The following is a 22,380-nucleotide window of genomic DNA, read 5'->3' on the forward strand; positions in this document are numbered from 1 at the left end:
AAGCTGGGGGGGGGCGGGGGGGGCGGCGGGGGTGCTGTTCCAAGGCACGTATGTGCTTCTCTAGCTTCGGCTTTGCCCACAGTTTTACTCCACGAAACATCTGTGCATCACTCGTCTGACTCCTCTTATCTCTCTCCCTGACCCCAGATACCTTTTCCTAATTGTTGCCCACATTCACTAAAGGAACTCAAGAGCTCCTGTGATTTGAAGACCAGTGGTTTCAAAGGGGGAAGTGTACAAAGACCCTCCCTAGCCCACGACTGGGCCTTCACATTATCACCGTGAAAAGTCAGTGCCTATACCCGTGTTTCCGGTGGAAAAGAATAATGCTCATATGATGAAAATCGGGTCGTTCCTCAAGGCAGCAAATATAATGCTGCAGGTTGTTCCCACTAATTCTATTATAATAAGGCCGTTTATTTTTATTATAGCAAGAGGGGAACATTAAGATAATATTCCACATTCTTTTTGTGTGACCATATAAAGCATTCACAGGCCCAAAGAATATGAGCTTCTCTATTCTCAACTGTCATGTTAAAGAGGAAAATTACTCCCATTCTCCCATACTGCCTTTCAAATCGGGGCTGAGCCTTTCTAATGTGGATAGACTCACAGCTATGATGTAGCATTTGAGGATTTATAATTGTATACGTGTGATGACACGTATACTTTTTCCGCGTTCTCTTTTGCGTTTTCTTTGCCATGTAATAAGTGACTTGTGATGAGTCCACCTTTAGGTTGTCTCTTAGCACAAATATTCGGGGTTTGGGGGAAGAATTTGTTTTACAAATAAAGGCTGGGGGCGCCTGGGTGGCTCGGTCGGTTAAGCGTCCGACTTCGGCTCAGGTCATGATCTCACGGTCCGTGAGTTCGAGCCCCGCGTCGGGCTCTGTGCTGACAGCTCGGAGCCTGGAGCCTGTTTCGGATTCTGTGTCTCCTTTTCTCTCTGCTCCTCCCCCGTTCATGCTCTGTCTCTCTGTGTCTCAAAAATAAGTAAACGTTAAAAAAAATTTTTTTTTAATAAATAAAAAATAAAGGCTGAAATTACATAGTAGTTGGCCTGTATAACTCATTGGATATTTGAAAGCAATTTCATAATCAGAATCCAGGTGTTAAAAAGCTATGCCAAGATTGTTTTGGAAAATACCTTGTTAAAAATACCCATCTTTTTATCTTATTAAAAAAAAAGTTAAGGGGTGCCGGGGTGGCTCAGTCGGTAAAGCGTCCGACTTCAGCTCAGGTCATGATCTCACGGTTCGTGGGTTCAAGCCCCACATCAGGCTCTGTGCTGACAGCTCGGAGCCTGGAGCCTGCTTTGGATTCTGTGTCTCCCTCTCTCTCTACCCCTCCCCTGGTCTCTCTCTCTCTCTCTCTCCCTCACTCTCACTCTCTCTCTCTCTCTCTCTCTTGCTCTCAAAAATAAGCATTAAAAAAAATTTTAAGTTGATATTTAAGAAGTTGAGCACCGTTACCAAATCAAGGTATTGGGAGCAGCGTGGGTCCCTCAAATGGCTTGTCCCCAGGCTCTATGCTCCTTTGACTTAACAGGGGTTCAGCATAGTTTCTCCTCTCCTGGTAAAAGCTGACCTTGCTTACTAAAGATAGGGAGGCTGAAGAGTTTGCTACAAAGTATGGTTTGGTAAGGCCCAGTGGATGCAAGCCCATCCCAGGCACAAGCAGAGAGAGGGTCAAATGAATGAAATCAGACACTGTGCTTACAAAAGGGAGCGTATTGCAGCAGACGGGCCACTGCCCTGCTGCTATGTGGCAGCTTTTCTCCCCCACTTTGCAAGAATTGCCAGCAAAGCGAACATGCCTGCCTCGAATGCACATTTGGGCATTGAGAGAATTTCAGCGGCATCTCCCAAAGTGTTATTATTATGGTGTATTACCACCTGTTCTTTCCCTTTATGTTGACTCACTGTGCCAACATCACATAGTATCTCCGTTTCGAACTTAAATTAATTGTATTTTTACTCATCTAATATTCAAATTTGGGAGCACACACACTGCTATGTATTTTTAAAAGAATGTTGCTGGAGCAGATTAGAGGCAGACCATTAAACTTCAAAATTTAGGCGTGTTGCAAGAGCCCCACGTGATGCTATTGGCATTGTGTAGGCAGCTGGTTCGGGTAGGAAGCTAGGATTTCACGTGCCACAATTGTTCACAAATCCTGTTGTCATAATAGCCCACAATTATGAACAGCTACAGATATAAACACAAACTGCGGAAAAATGGACAAAATTATTGATGATTTATTAGGGGCTCAGAAAATTACAATATTTAAGGAAAAACAGCTATTAGTGAGATTACGATTGAATGTTTTCTTGACAGCCAGAGAGAACATGACTAATAGAGCCGCTGTATGTTTATGTCACATGCTTCCTCATTGTGGAGGGTGGGCGGGAATTTAGCACAGCAGAAGGGCGGATCTTTATTTTCAGAATCCATGGTGAGTGAGCAACTGTCTGCACTTTGGTTTCTGTGAGGAATCTCTCAAAGAAGAAGAGCCAAAAGGAAGCCGAAAGAAGTGACAAAAGTCCTCCGGGAACACACAACCTCCCTTATGAATCATTCCCACCAACACCGCTGAACAAACGTCACGTATCCGAGATCTCTCCATTTTCATCCTTTGGAAGATGGTGCTGAACCCGAATGGAAGCGGAATTGCGTTTGCGATTCCTACCAGAGGTTTTAAATGCTAATGAATCGTAAGACAATGGAGAGCCCATTTCGGAAGCATGCTAAGTTGTTCAGAAGGCACCAGATGGAGAAAGGGAAATAAAGCAGAAGTATTGCTGTGATGCTGGTCTTTGCTACTTATCTTCCACTGACTGGAACCTACGGAGCATGAAAAATAATAACTTAACAATATCACGCCCTGTATATTAGGCTCCTTGGAGTTTCAGCAGCCCTCAGCATCTTTTTTAGGAGGTCTCAGCTAAATTTCTTATCTGTCCCCGTGATTTCTGAATTCTCTGATTCCGGTCACCGCACTGTAAGATCTGGGTCCACAGTGACAATAGAGAACGAACCAAGCCCTACTAAATTAAGGAGTCTGTCCAGCGTTGAAGCAAGAGGGATTGGTCCGAGGAACGATAAAGGGTTCTCGGGTCCTTTTTAGCCACCGAAAGTCAGCTCTTAAGTGGAAGAGGAAAGTCACCTTAAATCAGAACCAGATGTAAATTACTAAATGAACCTCAAGTTCCTAATTGGAGACACAGGCGGGCTGTAATACATTTAGCAAATTACAAACAAAATGTTCTTGTTTACATTACATTAAATGGCTTTAAAGCTTCAGCCAGAGAGCTAAATAAACATGCTGTTATGCTAAAAATGGAGTGGAAGGCCTGTTCAGAGTTTGGTGTGTTCGGAGAAACCACAGCCCACGGTGCCCAGGGAGTATATTTTTGTAAACGTTGGTCCCGTCGTGCATGGAAGAGGAGAGTCGATTTACCTCCAGATCCAGAACCTAATGAGCAGCTATCACTTGCAGGGAAACTGTTGGAATACTGTAACATATGCCTTCTTTCAGGATGCATAATTCATATCCAAGGATATTAGCCATAGCAGTTCAGCTCAATAGCAACACCTCATTATTTTATCCCTCAGTATTTATTCCTATGTTTGACGCCTCATGAAATTACTGTTAATGTGTTTATATAAGGGCAGATCTGACACAAGTGGCAAGAATGTAATTTCCTACTCATTCTTTCCTGCTGCCGTGTCCTCTTCCCCTGGTAGAAGCGGCAAGTGTAAATAGTTAATTTGCTTCAATTATGAGCCTGTCCTGCTAAATTAGAAGCAGCAGGGATATGAAGAGCCAGAATTATACTTATGAGGCAGCTGACAAATCCTCTGAGCCCGTGGAATCAAATCATTTACTCCTCGTTGGTGCTCCAACACCCACTACATAAATGCTGCCGGGGTTTTCTCCCCCTTATCTTGCAGTAAAATTTGGATTTTGCGTCAACACCACTTAAGGTTAACTAAAATCCTGTGGCGCTGTAACATGCACACGTGTGTTTATCTCAGCCACTTCCTTATAAACGCTAATGCACTTGGCCCTTTTTTTTTTCAACTAGGAGTACAAGATACGTGAAACAATTGTTCATTTATAAACTGTAGAATATAAGAACATTTTAATTCATGAGAATGTGACACTGAGCAATTAAAATTTTGAGATGAAATGATGAGCATGTTTTGCTTCTAAAATGCAGGTATATATATGTGTGTGTGTGTGTATGTATATATATGTATATACACACATATAACTGTCGGTACATAACGGGATTATTGCACGCAGGCATGAACGTACGTAGTACAGATGTAGAAATATCCTTTGTTCATACACAGTGGAAACACATCGCACTTGAAAGTTTCCACGGCACTGATGGAGAGAGAACTTGAGCAAAATACTCATTCGAGCTGGTTGTGCTTTATGTGTTATTGGTGAAAATACCTGAAGTGGTCGGGTGACATATCTGTATATCAAATCCTCTGTTTCCACTGATGTGCATTTTAGTGTAGAAGATGTAATTCGGTACTTTATCACGAGCACTCATGCTTACACTCACAAAAGGAGAGATCAGGAACCAGAGGGTCTACACTCGGTCGCAAATGTTTCCTGGGCACATAAGTAGATGTCCCAAGCAAGGCCCTGTGTCCTGGGGCTTCAGCTGTAGACAGTACAGTGGGGTGTCTGACTCATCGAGGGGAGTTCCCCGGCAGCTAGGAGGAGCCACTGAGGAAACAAAGGTGGATCTTTTTTTTTTTTTTCAACGTTTATTTATTTTTGGGACAGAGAGAGACACAGCATGAACGGGGGAGGGGCAGAGAGAGAGGGAGACACAGAATCGGAAACAGGCTCCAGGCTCTGAGCCATCAGCCCAGAGCCCGACGCGGGGCTCGAACTCACGGACCACGAGATCGTGACCTGGCCGAAGTCGGACGCTTAACCGACTGCGCCACCCAGGCGCCCCCAAAGGTGGATCTTTGATACTGGGTCAGTTTGGTTCACCTCATGGTTTTGCTAGATTTGTTGAAGGATATTGGGTAAAAGAACTATCCATTGCAGTCTGTGTTTTCTTATCTGTAAAATGAGAGTAATAATACCACTGCAACCTTCTTGTCAAAAGAATTAAAGTCTCTAAATTTACAGACAGCCTGACCCACACACAAAATGCAGACAGTAGAGGCATGTTTTTAATGCCTTTTTTGATTCCGTAGCTTCTGTGCCTCACGTCACAGCCGGCACGTAGTAGGCACTCAACGAATCGTTAAGTGTAACTGAATGACATCCTACTTGCCCCAACCGTCCTCATTTAGTAAATCAACACGTATATTGTGGAGTCATCGTTTTCAGAAAAGAGCTTGCCTACCATTCGGTACACGTTGTTGTATAGACCATTTAGATGGATCAGATGGTCAGCCAAAGAATTGATAGTAAGACTTTTGTCACATTGTATGATGTTTTCGTTCCTTTGAATACTACTTTATAAATTTCTTTGAGTTCCGGAATGCTTAAGAAAACGCTGAGCAAGTGACACATGATGGAAATTTAACCACATGTAAGTACTAAGTTCGATATAAAATACAGATGAACTTGCTCTGTCGTAAATAATAACAGTATTGAAAGAAGCTGAAAACGTTAATTTCTAAAGGATACAACAGGGAATTGTGATTAAATTATTATTTCTTATACACAACTGTACTTCTAAGCATTTTCTATAAATATGGACTGGTAGTGGGGACAAAAAAGAAAAATAACCCTACATTTGAAGTCACCCAAAAAGAAAAATGCCTTTAGGGTTTTTTTTTTCTTTTTGTAGTGTTTGAATAGAATACAGAATTGGAAGAATTATACATTTTTCTCTTATTATTACTGTAAAGGCTTGGTTGAAATAAACTATGACTATGGAGATTAACTAAGGGCCAGGGTAGAAAAGAAGGAAGGAAGAAGGAATTAAACGGTATTTAGATTTTCCTTTTTTTCTATGAGTTAGATGGATTGTTTGGGAAAGGAACAGAAAGTAAAAAAGGAAAATGACAGATTATACTAGACTTTTTTCCTATTTGAGTTTATCATTTTCACTGATACTGAACTGCTGATTTTAATTAGGGATTAACAGCCTATAAAAACATGCGTTGATGTTGGTATTTAGTGCATTTCAAAAATGAATCCGTGAATCACTAGATTATATGAACAGAGTTTGGGTTCTCCAGAAATGCTATTTGACGTCTATCTACGTATGCTTTAGATTAGCCACCATTTATGTTTTAGTTTAACCACTAAGATGCAGTCCTTAGATAGGATATGGTAGCTCTCTTAGAATAACAAACCACAGCCTATAGCTAAGTTCGGACAGGATGGATTCAAAAGTGTTTGGATGAGCTGGAGAAAATGATAAATGATGTATTATGATTTTTAAATCCTCATCTGGCCAACTTTGCACTTTATTTCAAACAGCTGTCGACCATTTGGAAGCCATTTTGTAGCTCACCCGAGTACTAATATTTACTGTGTGAACCACATATCTTTAAAATATTTGTCTTTCCCTGAGAGAAAGAGAGAGAGAAACTGTTTCTTTCCCAGACTTGACTTTGACATAAATCAGACCCATCTTCCTAGGTTAGATGGTTTGATCCCTGCAAGGCTTGTTCATTGCCAAGTGCAGTCAGCATCATCTTCGGTTTCTGCAAGTAGGAGACTTTCTGCATCCATGAATAGAGGCTTTGAAACATTTTTGAGGAACTTTTTACGGGGGAGTTTTAAATAACTGTTCTAAAGTAAGAGTTTCCCACTTCACCTGTATGAGGAATTCTTACACAGTTTCATCATTCTCTCACACATCCAAGGCCTTTCTTCGGACGTATCCGTCAAATCTAGAATTCAGAAAGCATCCATGTGTAAGTTTAGAAGGTAGCACCAGTAAGACATACAGGTCATATAATAATGGAGCCATTAGGTAGTTCTCAAAGGTGAAGGTTCTAAATTACTGTCAGGGAAACCACGTCAGATTTTAATTTCACTCCGGGCTACTCCCCTTTAACCGCAACTACAGAAACAGACCTCTTAAAATGACCACCCTTTGAATCCTCCTTCTGAACATCTGCAGCTATGCAGGAAAGAGCAGACCGATCAATCCACGTAATATGACGTGATGAGTTTACTCTTTTCTAAAGTGCTATCTGGCCACTGTTGCGATGATCCCACATAGCCAATCATCAATAGGCGATAGGGAGCCATTTCTAGAAAACAGGGCGCTCTGAATGCTAGTCAGGTATCCTGTAACAACATCGATCCCAGAGTGAAACCAGGGGGCACATATCCAGCCCAAAACATACTGAGTTAGCCACCTTTCTCCATTGGTTGTTAATCAACAAATTTCAGGAAAGTTAACACTTTGTGTGAGGTTGACTCCCGGGAGCCCAGCAAAGGGTCGGCACTGGAGTAACGCTGTTGCTGTTTCAGTAGAAACCAAATGCAAGAAAGATGGTAGATGCTATAATCAGGCCTTCTGACAACACCATCGTATCTACTGCTACTTAGAAAATGATGCTTCGGTCAACGCTATGGACCAAAGGATGTTGCATTCGCCTTTAGGAGTTCAGCGAATCCTCGTTAGCTGACTGGGGGTCACTTGGAGTAGCGTGTTAATGAAAACATGATGGAAATGTTTTGGGTATACAAGTGCATATTACCATCGAAGACATATTTACTAAATATTTGCTTCAGAGTCCTGAATAGCATCTCTGTCTATGTGGGGACAAAACCCTCTCAAAACAGCTTTAAGGTATTAACAGCAAATGTAAACAGTGTCAGTTGAAGATCACGAATTATAAATCATGTCTTGGAGCAGAGGTTGAAGGGAAAACCATAAACAGAAATCTCTCTCTCAAGAAAAAAATAAATCAATAAAAAGCAGGAGAGCTCTGTGTCTCTGACTGACGGTGGCTGAACCAAGATGTATAATATACACAGACCGTACTACTCAATGGCATTTGTTGTATGCCGGCATCTATTTGCTTTCACGTGCGCGAATTTTCGAAAGAGAATCTGAATTTGACTTCCAATAATTAGCTTAGTGAATTCCCAATACTCTTGTACTTGAACCAAGGAATGTATTGGCTTTTTACTAACAAACTTCTTTTGCATTTCTTTGGTTTTGTATTTAGTAAAGATAACACAAGGGTTATATGATGATATTGTACGGATTCATAATTGCCTTATCATGATTGCCTTTTATTATACCAAAATACAGAAGTCGAGGCTGAAGACCTCCCAACTGAAAAACAATTAGCACCTTCCTTTCATAGGGTCTTTTATAATTTTGTTGACAAGGTTAGTCATTTGTTTACCTTAAATGTTCTGCTTTAATTAATATATTCATGAGCAAATAATATTTCTCAGATCTTGAATTTCACAGTCGGGGACGGGGCTCAGCAAACCACCTTTGGCATTAGAAACCATAAATTGACCTCCGCTGCCAACATGGGCAGGTATTTCGTCTTTAGACATCATTTATATTTAACTACGCTGACTAATTCTAAAGCCACTTTTCAATCCTGATCTGTGTCTGTTTTTGAGCTCGGCATTACAAAATATTAGCCAAGCCTCATTCCCCGCTGTGAAATTCAAGACATGGGAAATTTAAAATAGTTGTATTGATGAAAATACATTTCCATTTACACAGTAAATGGTGAAAAATATTTTGTTCTTTAAGGCTGGTTTCAAAAGGTTGCCAAAAACAGATTCTAAAGCCTTGAAAGGATCAACTTAATGGTAGCCGACAACCATGCATGTTCACTTTGCTAATCTTTCATTTTCGACTCTAATGACTCCTTTCTGTTTAACTTAGCGATGTGACCTTTAGCATACCAGCAAGTCATTTTTCAGTACTTTGGCTCAATTTGGGACGATTTTGCTTTTATTTTCAAGATGATTCCCTCTGAAAACTGAAAAGCTTCTGTAAAATGAAATGCATTTCAGAACATTTTTACCTTCTCACCGTGAGGGGTGCACAGATCCTTGTCATCCAGTGTCTTCGTTGGAAAGGGCAGGACCAGAGCAGGCTGCGCGGCATGGCATGGCGTGCCGTCCTCGGCCACTCGGGGTCCCCAGTCTACTCCCAAACGTGTCTTTGACTGCCGCAGCCGACTCCTGAGTCTTTGAAAATGGAACTTCAAGGCTCTAACTGTTAAAATAGTGATGAACCTGCAAACTTTGTAACTGTTCCTTTGATTTACTTTTTGAACAGAATCGGTCATCTTTGAAGTCCGTCCTTGTTTTTATATTTAGCATGGAACGTCTATACCAAGATTTTAATGCACTGTAGAATTATCTGCCCATTATACAAATATGAATGGCTTCTTTACTCGCTTGTGGTTTCCCTGGGAACCTTCATCAATAGCATCTTTCTAAGCCAACTACCTCCACTCTCAAAGTAACCCAGATAAATCCTTTCATACGCTTAATGTAAATGGAAAATTTTACTCTTCATCTTCTTCTTATCTAGCCTATTGCCATACTGCTTAGACATCTGCTCCAGTAAGAAAACATAATCTTTGGGGAGACATATACGATTATATAATTGTGTGTCTGTGTGTGCGTGCGATCATCATTCTGCATTGTAGTTCTCTGGAAACAAAAGCAGATGCACTTTCTAATTTAAGACTCTTTGTTGTTGTTACAGGTCTATAAAAAGAAAACCGAGGCCGCTAAGAAGGAGTACCTGAAGCAACTAGCAGCCTACAGAGCCAGCCTTGTATCCAAGGTAACACGCAATTGTGGGATACTGTGATGGAGTGTGGCCATCTTACTGCAGCCTGTGATGGTCATTTAAAAGCATAAAAGATCACTTTACCATTTCGGCGCTACCGTCTTTGTGGAAAAAGAAAAAGTAAATCCTCAACAAAGCTATCTGTGGGGGAAATATTTGTTCATACCTGAAGGAAGGACCAGAGTGGCATCCTCTGGGACTTTTGTGAAATACTGTCCACTTGCTGATCATTGGCTCTGTGCGTTAGTCACAGCACAGTCTTTCTTTTTTTTTTTTTTTTTAGCGCAGTCTTTTTTTTTTTTTTTTTTTAAGTTTATTTATTTCCTTTGAGAGAGGGAGGGAGTGCGAGCTGGGGACGGGCAGAGAGAGGGAGAGGGAGAATCCCAAGCAGGCTCCGTGCTGTCAGCACAGAGCCCGATGTGGGGCCGGAACCCATGAATTGTGAGATCATGACCTGAGTGGAAATCAAGAGTCAGACGCTTAACCGACTGAGCCACCCAGGCGCCCCACAGCACATTCTTAATCCTGAGCCAACTTTCTATTTCTCCACATCCCCCCTGAAATTGCCCTCTCCCCCACACCCCATCCCCTTGGCCTTAGCTGAGGAGATGCCAGCTGACTTAAATTCTAGCTTCATTACAGTATCATTAGGATGTTAGCTTGCTAAATAAATACATAAATGAACCACAGCATTTCATTTGAAAATGAAAATGCCACTTAAAAAAATGTATGCCTCAGAATATCTTAATTACTGGTCCTTTCTGTTGCAAATACTCAAGGATTGAGTCTCTTTGGTCTCCGATTCTCAAAGATGCGTTTTGCCTCGTAGACTTCTCAGGCAGGTCACCTCAGAGAGACGGGACTGAATCTGTAAGCACTGGACAGGATGTCCTAGCAAGTCCAAATTTGACTATTACTTGGCTCAGTGTGGCTTGGGGCTCCGGCCTTCCTTCCATTCTCCTCCAAAAACTCTCTTTCATCCACAAATATCCACCCCCTTCCCACAACTCTAAAGCAATTGTATAAATTAGTTTTTCATCAGGGAAAATATCTACTGAATACACTGATGCAGAAAACAAAAGAGAATGCAAGAAACAAATGCGTAAGAAATTTCATTCCACTCTTGTTCTAAGGCAACTTTGTTTTTCACTTCTAAGGTATGACATTGTGGGAAAGCTCAACTATTTGGGGGGGGGGGGGGGCGGTGCTTGTTTTTTGCTTTTTGGGTTTTTTTAAATATAATTTATTGTCAAGTTGGCTTCCATACAACACCAGTGCTCTCCTCAATGCCCATCACCCATTTTCCCCTCTCCCCCACCCCCATCAACCCTCAATACAACCCTCAGTGTATTTAAGAGTCTCTTATGGTTTGCCTCCCTCCCTCTCTGTAACTTTTTTTCCCCCTTCTCGTCCCCCCTGGTCTTCCGGTAAGTTTCTCAGGATCCACATAGGAGTGAAAACATATGGTATCTGTCTTTCTCTGACTGACTTATTTCACTTAGCATAATACCCTCCAGTTCCATCCACGTTGCTACAAAAGGCCAGATTTCATTCTTTCTCATTGCCAAGTAGTATTCCGTTGTGTATATAAACCACATCTTCTTTAGCCACTCATCGGCTGATGAATGTGGCTCTTCCATAATGTGGCTCTTGTTGAAAGTGCTGCTATAAACACTGGGGTACAAGTGCCCCTATGCATCAGCACTCCCAGATCCCTTGGGTAAATTCCTACCAGTGCTATTGCTGAGTCATAAGGTAGATCTATTTTTAATTTTTTGAGGAACGTCCACACTGTTTTCCAGAGCGGCTGCACCAGTTTGCCTTCCCACCAACAGTGCAAGAGGGTTCCCGTTTCTCCACATCCTCGCCAGCATCTATAGTCTCCTGATTTGTTCATTTTAGCCACTCTGACTGGCGTGAGGTGATATCTCAGTGTGGTTTGGATTTGTACTTCCCTGACGAGGAGTGACGTTGAGCATCATTTCATGTGTCTGTTGGCCATCTGGATGTCTTCTTTGGAAAAGTGAACTATTTGTTATTTAACCTTAAAATTTCCAGCTCTCCTGTACTCTCTCACTATGGATCTCATACTTCCTAGTTTATCTCACTCCTTTTGAAGATATTTATATTTTCTGCTGATTCCATCTCCCACTTCTGTATATTTATAGATTCACAGAATGTGCGTGAAATTATAGCCAAAAAATGAGGTACAAAATATTGGATCCAATAGGAAAAAAAGAGAAGTTACAAATTAGTGGATCCATCCAGCCATTGGATGAAATAGTCATGTTGATATTATTTTAGATTAATATGCCCCACACGTAAGAGGGACTTTGAAAAAAATGAATTCTCCTTATTTCACCTAAGTTAAGTTTCTGTTTGAGGATGTTAAATAGAATTCTAGTCAGAGCATCTTACATAGGAGAAAATCAATACATAAAGTCTCAATCCCAATACAAAGCGCTCTGGTTAATGTTATGCAGATTGCCAGAATGCCATAATACTGACTAAGCCTTTACTTTCAGAACAAGTGTCCTCAGATTTGCTCATCACTGCAACTTTTCCTACTGTTCATTCTCAGAGCTGCAACCCTCAGTATACGGCAATTTATATAAACGCTGCGAATTGCCATTTCTACATTTAAAAAACCAAGCACTTTTCTTACAGCTTACTGTGACGTTTTTGTGTCTGTGTGTGTGTGTGTGTGTGTGTTTTCTCTTTGGCGGTAGGAATTTTGCTGGAACGGTTGAATGTCTGTTTATGTACAACTATCTATTGTGTGTATACAAATTGCAGGAAAATTACAAATATCCTCTCCAGGTTAGAAGGAATGGCTCTCTGATGTTACACGTGAGTGGATATTTGCAATGTAACCTTGCAGGCACGGACGGGAAATTTACCAACCTACCTTCCCATTGTACACAGACACGTAAAAAACCATTTCTTTTCCATTTTAAGTGGTGACAAGGAAAAATAATAGCCATTCGTATGCACATGTACACTTTTTCAGTGTTATCATTTTTTTACATATTATAAATTATTTCCCTATTCTGAAAGATCTAAAGGCACAATCCTAAAATGCTACATGATAATAATAGTCACAATTCCAAGTAACCACAGTGCATCAGCCGAGCTCTGTTTGTCCCCATTCCCTCATTCATGTATTCATTTGGCAAATTTCCCTGGGCATGTGGTCTGGGCCGAGCACCGTGCCAGGCTCCGAGGGCGCAGTGGAGAGTAGGCAGATATATCCCCTGAACTTAAGAAGCTTTTACCTTTTGTCCGGGAGACCAATAGCGAAAATGTAAACTAATAAATGACCAAGATCTTGGAGAATCTAAGCATTCGGAAGGAAATAAAGGAAGGGACTTGATAGGGTGGTCTACAAAGCCCTCTTTGAAGAGGGAACCTTGCAGAGCTAAAGGAAGACAAGGGACTTGCAAGACAGAGCCTGAGGGAAAGCCCACCAGGCCGCAGGACAGCAAGCCCAAAGCCTCCCGGGACAGAAATGTCTCTTTGAATTGAAGTCAGAGGTCAGCGTGGCTGGAGCTGAATGAAGAGAGGAAGCATGGTTTGAGGTGAAGCCAGGAAGACAGACAGGGGCTGAATCACGGAGACCTTGCAGAACACTGAAAGGAGCTAGATTTTATTCTCAGTACAGAAGGAAGCCACCGAAGGGGCGTCCGTAGAGGACGGGCAATCAGATTTAGAGTTTTAAAACATCACTTTATGCGGACGTGTTCTCTCAACCCCCATACCTTATCCCTCGAAGGATGCTCGACCGTAAACATTTCACTAAAGAGGAAAAGCATCACGTAGGCAACAAGTTGCCCAAGCCCAGAGTTGACCTTTACCGTCCTCAATCCCTGCTCTGGGCCTAGCAGTATATGCTTGACCTGCTCCGTTAAACCACCTCCTTCCCCACGAGTCATGGCACAGCGTTGACCCCCTCACTTCCAACGTCATTGTCGTCAAGGACGAACTACATCAACCACAGCATCGTGTTTATTGTCTGTGTTCTCGTGGGCAAGTTTTGTTAACCCCTCCCTAGCAACGCATTTTGGTACGTGTTCTCACCGCGATGTATTCACTTCGCCAGATAGGGTTTCGCTCCCCTCGACCAAGAGCTCTTGCCCTTGCTACTTTGCAGCCAAAGTCAAAAGCCCACCCAGGGCTGCACAAGACCTGCTCCACATCAGGCACAAGCCTTGGTGCTGAGAGCACAAAGGTGAACACAGATCAAAGTGAAATGTGTCACCGCACTTGAAAAGCTTGAAGACTGTATTCTAAAGTTAGCTGCTTCTCATGGAACATAATCAAAAATAGAAACAGCCAGTTAACACTGGCTCCACCTATGAAAACGGAGTCCTAGGATGAGCATCGTTCCTCCCGATTACTATGTTCCAGCTTAAACATACTATATACCTTCTAATCCGGCATATTAATTATCATGACTCTGGGCCGGAATAAAATTGACATCTACCAAAAATAAAAACACTCAGTCATGGTAAATAAATATTCTAGCCTTCATACTTCAGAACGATAACACGGACACATCGTCAGCAAGATACGGAATCTTTTCCCATCATAACACAAATACAAAAGGCGTCTTGCTGTCGAGTAGCTTCTGTGTGTCACATAGGAGGCCAGGCATTTTCCAGGTATTCCTACTCATCCTTCTCCTAACAACCTACAAGATAATATTTAGCCCATTTTCTAGATGGTCTCTAGGCAGAGAGATTAAATGATCAGCCCACAGAGAGGAGAGGCTGGCAGGGGCAGACCGTCCTCGATCGCTTCGCCGTCTCATTCGAAGGCTTCTAGGCTTTTTCCATCCTGAGTGATTGTCAAATATTTGTGCCTCTAGAACTACAACCTCTTGTCATCCCCCAAGAAAACTGTATGCCAGCTCCTACGTAGCAGACAGCTGAGAGTAAAGCTGCAATGACTTAACTGAGGTGGGGTGGTGGTACAAGGCTTAAAAGGCTGCCGACTCCCACCCCCCGCCCCCTAACCCGCACCCCAGGGACTGGCCAGAGACCCTCAGGGGTATCTAGGGCCCACAGAGTGTTTGGGAAGCTTCGCTCCATATCAGGCTTTCCCAGCTGTCCCTGCACCTGCTTCACCTGGTCCCATGGACCAGTGACGGACCCAGCTGGGGGCCACTCTGCCGTGCAAGAACCCTGGGATCGAAGGCGTGAACGGGAGCACAGAGTGTTGCAAAAACCACACCGGTCAGACCCCGGAATAACTTATGCCATTTTGGGCTCTATAATTTAAAGGAGGGGAAACTGAAGACATTTCAGACGAAAAAGTCATAAACGTGACTGAAAGGTAAAGGGGCAGAAGGCAGTAGCTGAGCAGAGAGCATTGGACATTCCGAAGCCTGAAAAGCAAAGACGCAGGCCTGTCCAAGCCCGTGACGGGCATTAGACCCAGGACTCTGATTACCGGCGCCCCCGTTTTCTGTGACTCTAGGACGGGAAACAGACAGCGTTTCAGACTGGACGAATTCGATCTGAGCAAGGCCTTACTAAACTCTTGAACGGGCTGGGCACATAATTTCTTTTAAAGGCACGGAGCAAAGGTTTATAAATGAGGATGGGAGAAGAGGTCTAAGGCATGGGGCATCGCGGAAAATCTATTCAGGGTTCTTTAAAGTGCCTCCAGCCTCACACTGAGAGAGAGGGCGGTCCTCAGAGGGCAGCAAAGGCCACAAGGCCTGGGCGCGAGTAAGATTCCAGGCTTCCCACTTCTGGCTTCAGATCTTCATGCACGTTGCTCGTCTACTTCTCAATTTACTCACCTGCTAAGCGGAGAAGACAGACAGCAGGACCTACATCACAGGGCTTCCCTGTTTATATAGAAATACTGTATAAACGCCATGATTCAGGAGCCTGAACACAAGAAGCACTGAATAAATACCAGCCATTCATTATTATTATTATTACTGTCAATTTTATTTTCCATGTATGGGTAGGTGTGCAGAGTTTGTGTGTGATAGAAAATTCAGCTGCGTCAGATTTTCAATTTGTCTGCAAGGCTGCTTTGACATAAAGGAATTTTAATTTTTTTTTGAGAGAGAGAGAGAAAGGCAGAGTGCACGTGGGGGAGGGCAGAGAGAAAGGGAGACACAGACTCTGACCTAGGCTCGAGGCTCTGAGCTGTCAGCACAGAGCCTGACGCGGGCCTTGAACTCATAAGCTGTGAGATTATGACCCGAGCTGAAGTCGGACGCTTAGCGGACTGAGTCGCCCAGGCGCCCCTCCATAAGGGAATTTTAAAAGTGACCTTAACACAAGAAAAATTTGCTTCATGGAGACATCCTTTTATAAATGTAAGAAATGATGGAGATATTTTAAAAGCCCATCTAGCCAGCTTTCCTAATTGAAATGGTCTTTATGAGCTGTTAGTCAGGGGAGACTAATAGTTTGACGACCAATAATATATACGATTATGAAGGCTAGAGCTCCCTGGTTTGCACATGCCATTTAAGGTCATTTTGGGTTGGGCCATTAAGTAAAGCTTAAGGGTATATAGATTTTCCATAGACTTGGGAATTCCTAGACCTGGGTCTAAATTATTATGTTGAAAATAATGTCTAACTTTAAAGCAATGGAACTAGTTTCATTTTACCACCTAGACCAGAATTTATATTCCCAAAATGAGTGTTGCATTCAAAGTAGTCACTTTGGGAGGCTACAAACTTCTTTTATTATTGCTCCCAGAATTCAAAAGATTTTTGAAACTGGTCTTTGAGAACTGCAGTCAAGAAAAGTGTATGAGCCACGTTAGAAAATCAATCTTGTTACATTGTTTTCACACCTCATTCTTTCTTTTCCCCAAACATCACCCAGATCTAACCCACAGACTTGGCTTCGAGTGACGATTAGCTGTTTCCAAAAATCAAATTCCCCATCAAAAGACAAAGAGTTGTCTGAGGATATGTAAAACAGGGCCCCACTGGCTCTGAAGAGAATTCCAGTAGGGAAATTCCCAAATATTCCAAGTAAGAGCAGCATTGTTTGGGATATGCATACAGCTTCTTAGAAATGCCAGCCTGGAAGGAGACAACATTTGAATGAATGGGTTCTCTGGTATGTTAAATAACAGTAATCTGAGTCATGACTTTAAGGCCACACATCAGATAGGAGATTTCGTTTCTACCTTGTACAGCGGACAATGGAAGCTTTTTATAAAAATATAGAGTGGAGGACAACATTGAATCAAATTAGGACAGTTCTCTGTTGCCATGACCAATAATAGTAAAGAGCCACAACACTCAGTTCAACAGAAGGATAATAAATTCACAAGGAATGATTTCTTTTGTTTGAAATAACTTCTAGAATTCATGCCACGGAGAGCTATTGAGACAAACGCTGGGTCTGAATTTGACAATGGGATGGATTATTTTATGACTGTTAACATAAAATTTGCAGCTCTGTAAGCCCAGATCGTGATTTAAAGATAACAAAATCTCATGCTTCAGGGTGTAAGTTAATCACCTGCAAGGACCAGGAAGAATTTTCCTTTCAAAAGTAACAATGCGCAATTGAGTAGGTGCATAAATCCTGTTTAATTTCCAGTGCATCAAGTATTGGTCAGTGCTGAAAACAAGAATCAAATTAGATGGACTATTAATCTGATTTGGTTCAACAACTCCTATATTGTTGCTTCCACTGAGTTTTATGTCTTGTGTTTATACTTTGCTATTTTAAATAACAATTGCTTTGTCAGTTTCTCGTTTCTATAACACTTATCATCCCAGAATGGGGGCATTTATACACTGTGCAGTATTATCTGCTTTGTACAAAATAAACGAAATTGACACTATCTCGGGAATCAACAACGTGGTTAATAAGAAGTATCTTAAGGTTTATAGAGTTGTATCCCTTGTGGAAGATTCTACTGAGAAGACCCAAAAGCTCTCTGTTCCCACACACACACACACACACACACACACACACACACACACACACACTCATTTTGCTGATGGAAAACATCTTTCAGAATCCGTGGTCTAAAATCAAAGAAGGAATAGAACTTACTCAGAAATTAAGAGCAAAAACACGTTCCTCTCATGAAGATGTCAGATTTAAGGGTTGATTTTCAGTTGTGTATACAGTGGTAAAATCACATTTGCCCGGTGACCTACCCAAACCACATACCGCTAAAGAAAAGTGGTTAGTGTATTTGAAAATGGAAGCAAATTTAAGTTATTTAGTTTGTATGGGAAAACAGTTCGGATTTAGGAATGGTAGGTATAGAGCCCTTTATAAACAATCTAACTGATTTGCAAAATTGTAGCCTTGCTCTCTCAGTTTAATTAGAAGAAAATGACAGAGTAGATGAAATTTATGATTTCTTCGTCTTCCCATTTAATCAGATTATGAATTCATGGCACTTGGCTATGGGAAACGAACTTATTCTACTACCTATCTTCCAAAGCAGTAAAAGAGCTCTGTAATTAATAGACACTTTGTTGTATTCGTCTGAATAACAGTTAATCAGAAGTAAAGAGGCCCCTGGGTGGCTCAGTCGGTTAAGCGTCCAGTTCTTGATTTCAGCTCAGGTCATGATCCCCTAGCTCGTGGGATTGAGCTCTGCATCGGGCTCCATGCTGACAGTGTGGAGCCTGCTTTGGATTCTCTCCCTCACTCCATGCCCCCCCCCCACTCCCTCTTTCTGTCGTTCTCTCTCTCAAAATAAATGAATATTAAAAAAAAAAAAAGAATCAGAAGTGAAGCTAGAAACAGGTTTTTTCCCCCATCTAAATGAGTGGACCTTTCCATAAAGATACAAATTCTCTAAATGTAAGTGGAACACAGTTAGCTTCCTTCTGGCCCGCCACCCACCACAGTGGGGAAGGGTACGGGGGGCGGGGGGCCGGGGGCGCCTGGGTGGCTCAGTCGTTGACCGTCCAACTTCAGCTCAAGTCACGATCTTGTGGTTCGTGAGTTCGAGCCCCACGTCGGGGCTGTGTGCTGACAGCTCGGAGCCTGGAGCCTCCTTCGCATTCTGTGTCTCCATCTCTCTCTGCCCCTACCCTGCGCTCTCTCTCTCTCTCTCTCTCTCTCTCTCTCTCTCAAAATGAATAAACTTAAAAAAATTTAAGGGCAGGGTACGTAACCAAAGGACAGAGGGTTATAATTTCTCATCACTTCAAGAAGGGTATGGTTCATGCTGACAACAGAGAAGAGAGCGGAAAAGACCTCTCTGATCTTCTGGGGGTCAGAGATGCTTTTCTTGATGATGCAGGACATTGTCCTAAAGAGGGAATACAGGCAGAGAGCCTCTACTGGAGCGCCTATCATGCGTAGGCACGTGGCCACACATCAGACACTAGACGCATTATCCATCTTCTCACATTCGACAATTCAGAAAGCAGAGGCAAAACATAGAGAACTGCTCAAAATTCTTCCTCCCTCCATATTAAAAATTACGTTTCAAGTGTTGCCTGGCTCATCCTTTTGGGGAACCCGTCTCATTTGTTTGCCCAGAGAGAGAGTCCTTCTAGGGATGAAAAGCACTATTTCAAAATAGGTTTAGCATTGCTGATCTTTACATGCCTTAGTGTGGAGAAGATAAATGACAGATAAATGGCTGGGGAGACAAAATGTTGTGTTTAATTACCATGAGAAGCCAGTCTTCACGAGGTTGGCAAAAAGTGTCTCCAATTAGGTTGGACTCTATTTTTATGTACCGAGGGCTGTAGATCGTCCTCTCTGAATCTGTCTTTCTGTCATCTCTCTATATGGTGGACCACATGCTGTTATTTGCAAGGCTGAGGGGCGGCGCCTGTGGGGCTCAGTCCGTTAAGTCTCCGACTCTTGATTTCAGTTCAGGTCATGATCTCACGGTTTGCGGAATCGACCCGCGTTGGGCTTGCGCCGACAGCACAGAGCCTGCTTGGGATTCTCTCTCTCCCTCTGTCTCTGCCCCTAGCCACCCCCCCAAAATAAATAAATAAACTTTTTAAGAGAAGGTGCAATTCAGGAGAATTCGGTTCATTGTTTATTTTGCTTCTCCTATTGAAGAAAACCAGTACATTCCGTAGCTCTTCTGGGCTGTAATTAGAAAGATACCAGCTTTCTAATTTATTCTAGAAATTGTGTCACTATCCTTAACCTAGAATGTGAAACTCACCATGCACATCGTGTTCCAGGAAACATGAAACTATGGATTAGTGTAATATAATATACCTGGATTATGTAATTCAAGTAAGCGTTTTGAGGCAACAAAAATTAGTTTAAATTTCAGGCAAGAAGTGACTATTTAAATTGAAATGTAGTTCTATTTGCCATTTTAAATACGTGTGTGTAATTTATTCGTTCCTCTGAACCAGTGTTTTCCATTGAAGACTATTCTCATGAAATGACCCACTGAGAAAAGAAGGTTTCTGTGGCTCTCAGTTGGAGATTCACAACACACATTAGCATTCTGAAGGCTCTGAGAAGGCACGCACTCATTCCCTTATTGATCATGGAACCTTGTTTGGTTTTTTAAGTTTTTTTTTTTTAAGTTTATTTCATTTTGAGAGAGACAGAGACAGTGCAAGTGGGGGAGGGGTAGAGAGAGAGGGAGAGAGAGAATCCCAAGCAGCTCGGCACCATCTGTGCAGAGCCGGACTCGGGGCTCGAACCCACGAACCGTGAAATCAGGACCCGAGCCGAAACCGAGAGTCGGACGCTTCACCGACTGAGCCACCCAGGCGCCCCGGAACCTTGCTTTTTACAAGACACTTACTTTTCCCCAAATCCCCGCTAAGACTTGGCAACTGCATGTGTCAAGGGGCGAAGCGGGTATAGTACCCAGAACTGCTTAGCAGGACCAGCTACCGGCCCACGAAGCCGGCCCTGCTGCTGCCTCAGCATCCGTGCTTCGCAGGGTGAGGCATTCCTGTTCTATGTGTAGCAAAGTTTATTTCTGGAAGTTTGTTCAATTTCACAAATGTACGGACTTACTTCCACTATTGTAATTCCCGGAGTGAGTGTCTGATGATGTCTGAGCAACATGTCCTACGCTCCGGTGTGCATTTGGTTTCGTGCACACGCGGGCGCGTACGAGTTCAGGCTACGTTTCTATGTGTGTGCCCTATCGCTTGATAACAAGGTGATTATTGGCCACAGAAATAAAAATGAAAACATTTTACAATACATAGATTTCATAGTTTTGATACCAGGGGAAACGTGAGTTTCTTTTTCTTCTATTTAGATTAAAAACATCCATAAAGCAAGAAATAAAGACGCACTCACGTGTGTTAAATTTTATAGACGCCTGTCACGTGTAAGAGTTCTCTTCCTGGAGGAAGTCGATGGAGTATGTGACTACGTATGAAATTAGCCCTTCTACGGTAGACTGAGGAAGAGGCAATGAAACACAATGAAACCACTGCCCGGATGACTTAACCACACAAGCACACCGTAAACACATAATCTTCTTGGCATATGTGGAATGAGTTTTGAGGCCTATCGCCGCAGTACATGTTATTCTGATGTAGAACTAGTCACTGTTTACACAGCCTGAATTAACCCGTTCGACCTTTTCTTTGAATTATTCACTACTCTGCACATCAACAATACAAATTTTTAAGCAGAAGTGAAAAACAAAAAAAAACCCTACTTACATGTTTTTTGTCGTTTTTTTTTTTTTTTTTTTTTAACCGAAAACGCCTTTTAGGGACCGCATTTAACAAAGCTTTCGTCTAAAGGCGCCCCTTGAAAACTTTTGGTGAACAATTCTTGACATTTTAAATATTAACACCGAAGACAGGGAGTCTGAATGTCTGTTCATATTTCATAAGCAGCATCAATATGGACACAGTGATCAATATTATGAGAGGACTCTTGGAGGGGCTCGAATTCTTTGGGGGCACCTTACTGTGCACTCTACGTGGAGAATTCCGAGCCTCCCGGGACCCCAGGTTTCTATGGTTTGTATTTTTCACAGGTGTCAGTTGTGTCCTTTCTCTGGAGAGAATATGTGGCTCTGGCCATTCATTCCCCCCACCTACCGTCCTTGAGTCTGCACACATACGCAGCATGGTTCTCGTTGTGGTGTTCATTTAATTTTCCTACATTAATGGGGAAAAATGAGTTGCGCTGCGAGCAGTGGTATAGGGCTGTCTTGTGAAATGAAATTCCCACGTGGCGTTTCGCGCCACCCTGCATGACGACCAGTGTCCCTAACGTGCTGGTCCATTGGTGGTGCTGCGTGTTGTGGGATTCGGAAGGACCCTGCCTCACTGACACTGACAAGAACTCATTTGACCCGTAAATGGGATAAGCGTGATCTCAAGGTTGCAGAATAAGTATATTTGCAACATCAAGACATTGTTTTGACAAAACAACTTTTTTCTCCAGGACACGGTAGCATTTTTCTCCCCCAGCTGGTTTTACTTTTCCCCATTTGTTTTATCAGCCTCTTCCTCTCCGCAAAAGTAGGAGGTAGGTTTGCCCAAGAGGAAACGCTTCGGGGTTAATTCTTGATTCTTTTCAGCTCCCACCGATAGGTCTAGTTTTTAAGTCAATGAAAAGATTATTAGGGAATGGCTTTATGAAGGTATAAAAAAATTAGGGCAAAATTACATTAATTT

General features: G+C 42.4%; 1 protein-coding gene across 3 annotated transcripts in view; it reads left to right on the plus strand.

The window, feature by feature from the left end:
- TOX (thymocyte selection associated high mobility group box) overlaps window positions 1–22,380 on the plus strand; it is a 310,553-nt gene that overhangs the window by 277,589 nt on the left and 10,584 nt on the right. For all 3 annotated transcript variants that reach the window (XM_045455163.1, XM_045455164.1, XM_045455165.1), the window contains one exon: window positions 9,699–9,779. In XM_045455163.1, coding sequence (XP_045311119.1) covers window positions 9,699–9,779 — 81 coding nt within the window. The remainder of the gene's footprint in view (window positions 1–9,698; window positions 9,780–22,380) is intronic.

Source organism: Leopardus geoffroyi, chromosome C3 (genome assembly GCF_018350155.1).
Source record: "Leopardus geoffroyi isolate Oge1 chromosome C3, O.geoffroyi_Oge1_pat1.0, whole genome shotgun sequence".
Taxonomy (NCBI): Eukaryota; Metazoa; Chordata; class Mammalia; order Carnivora; family Felidae; genus Leopardus; species Leopardus geoffroyi.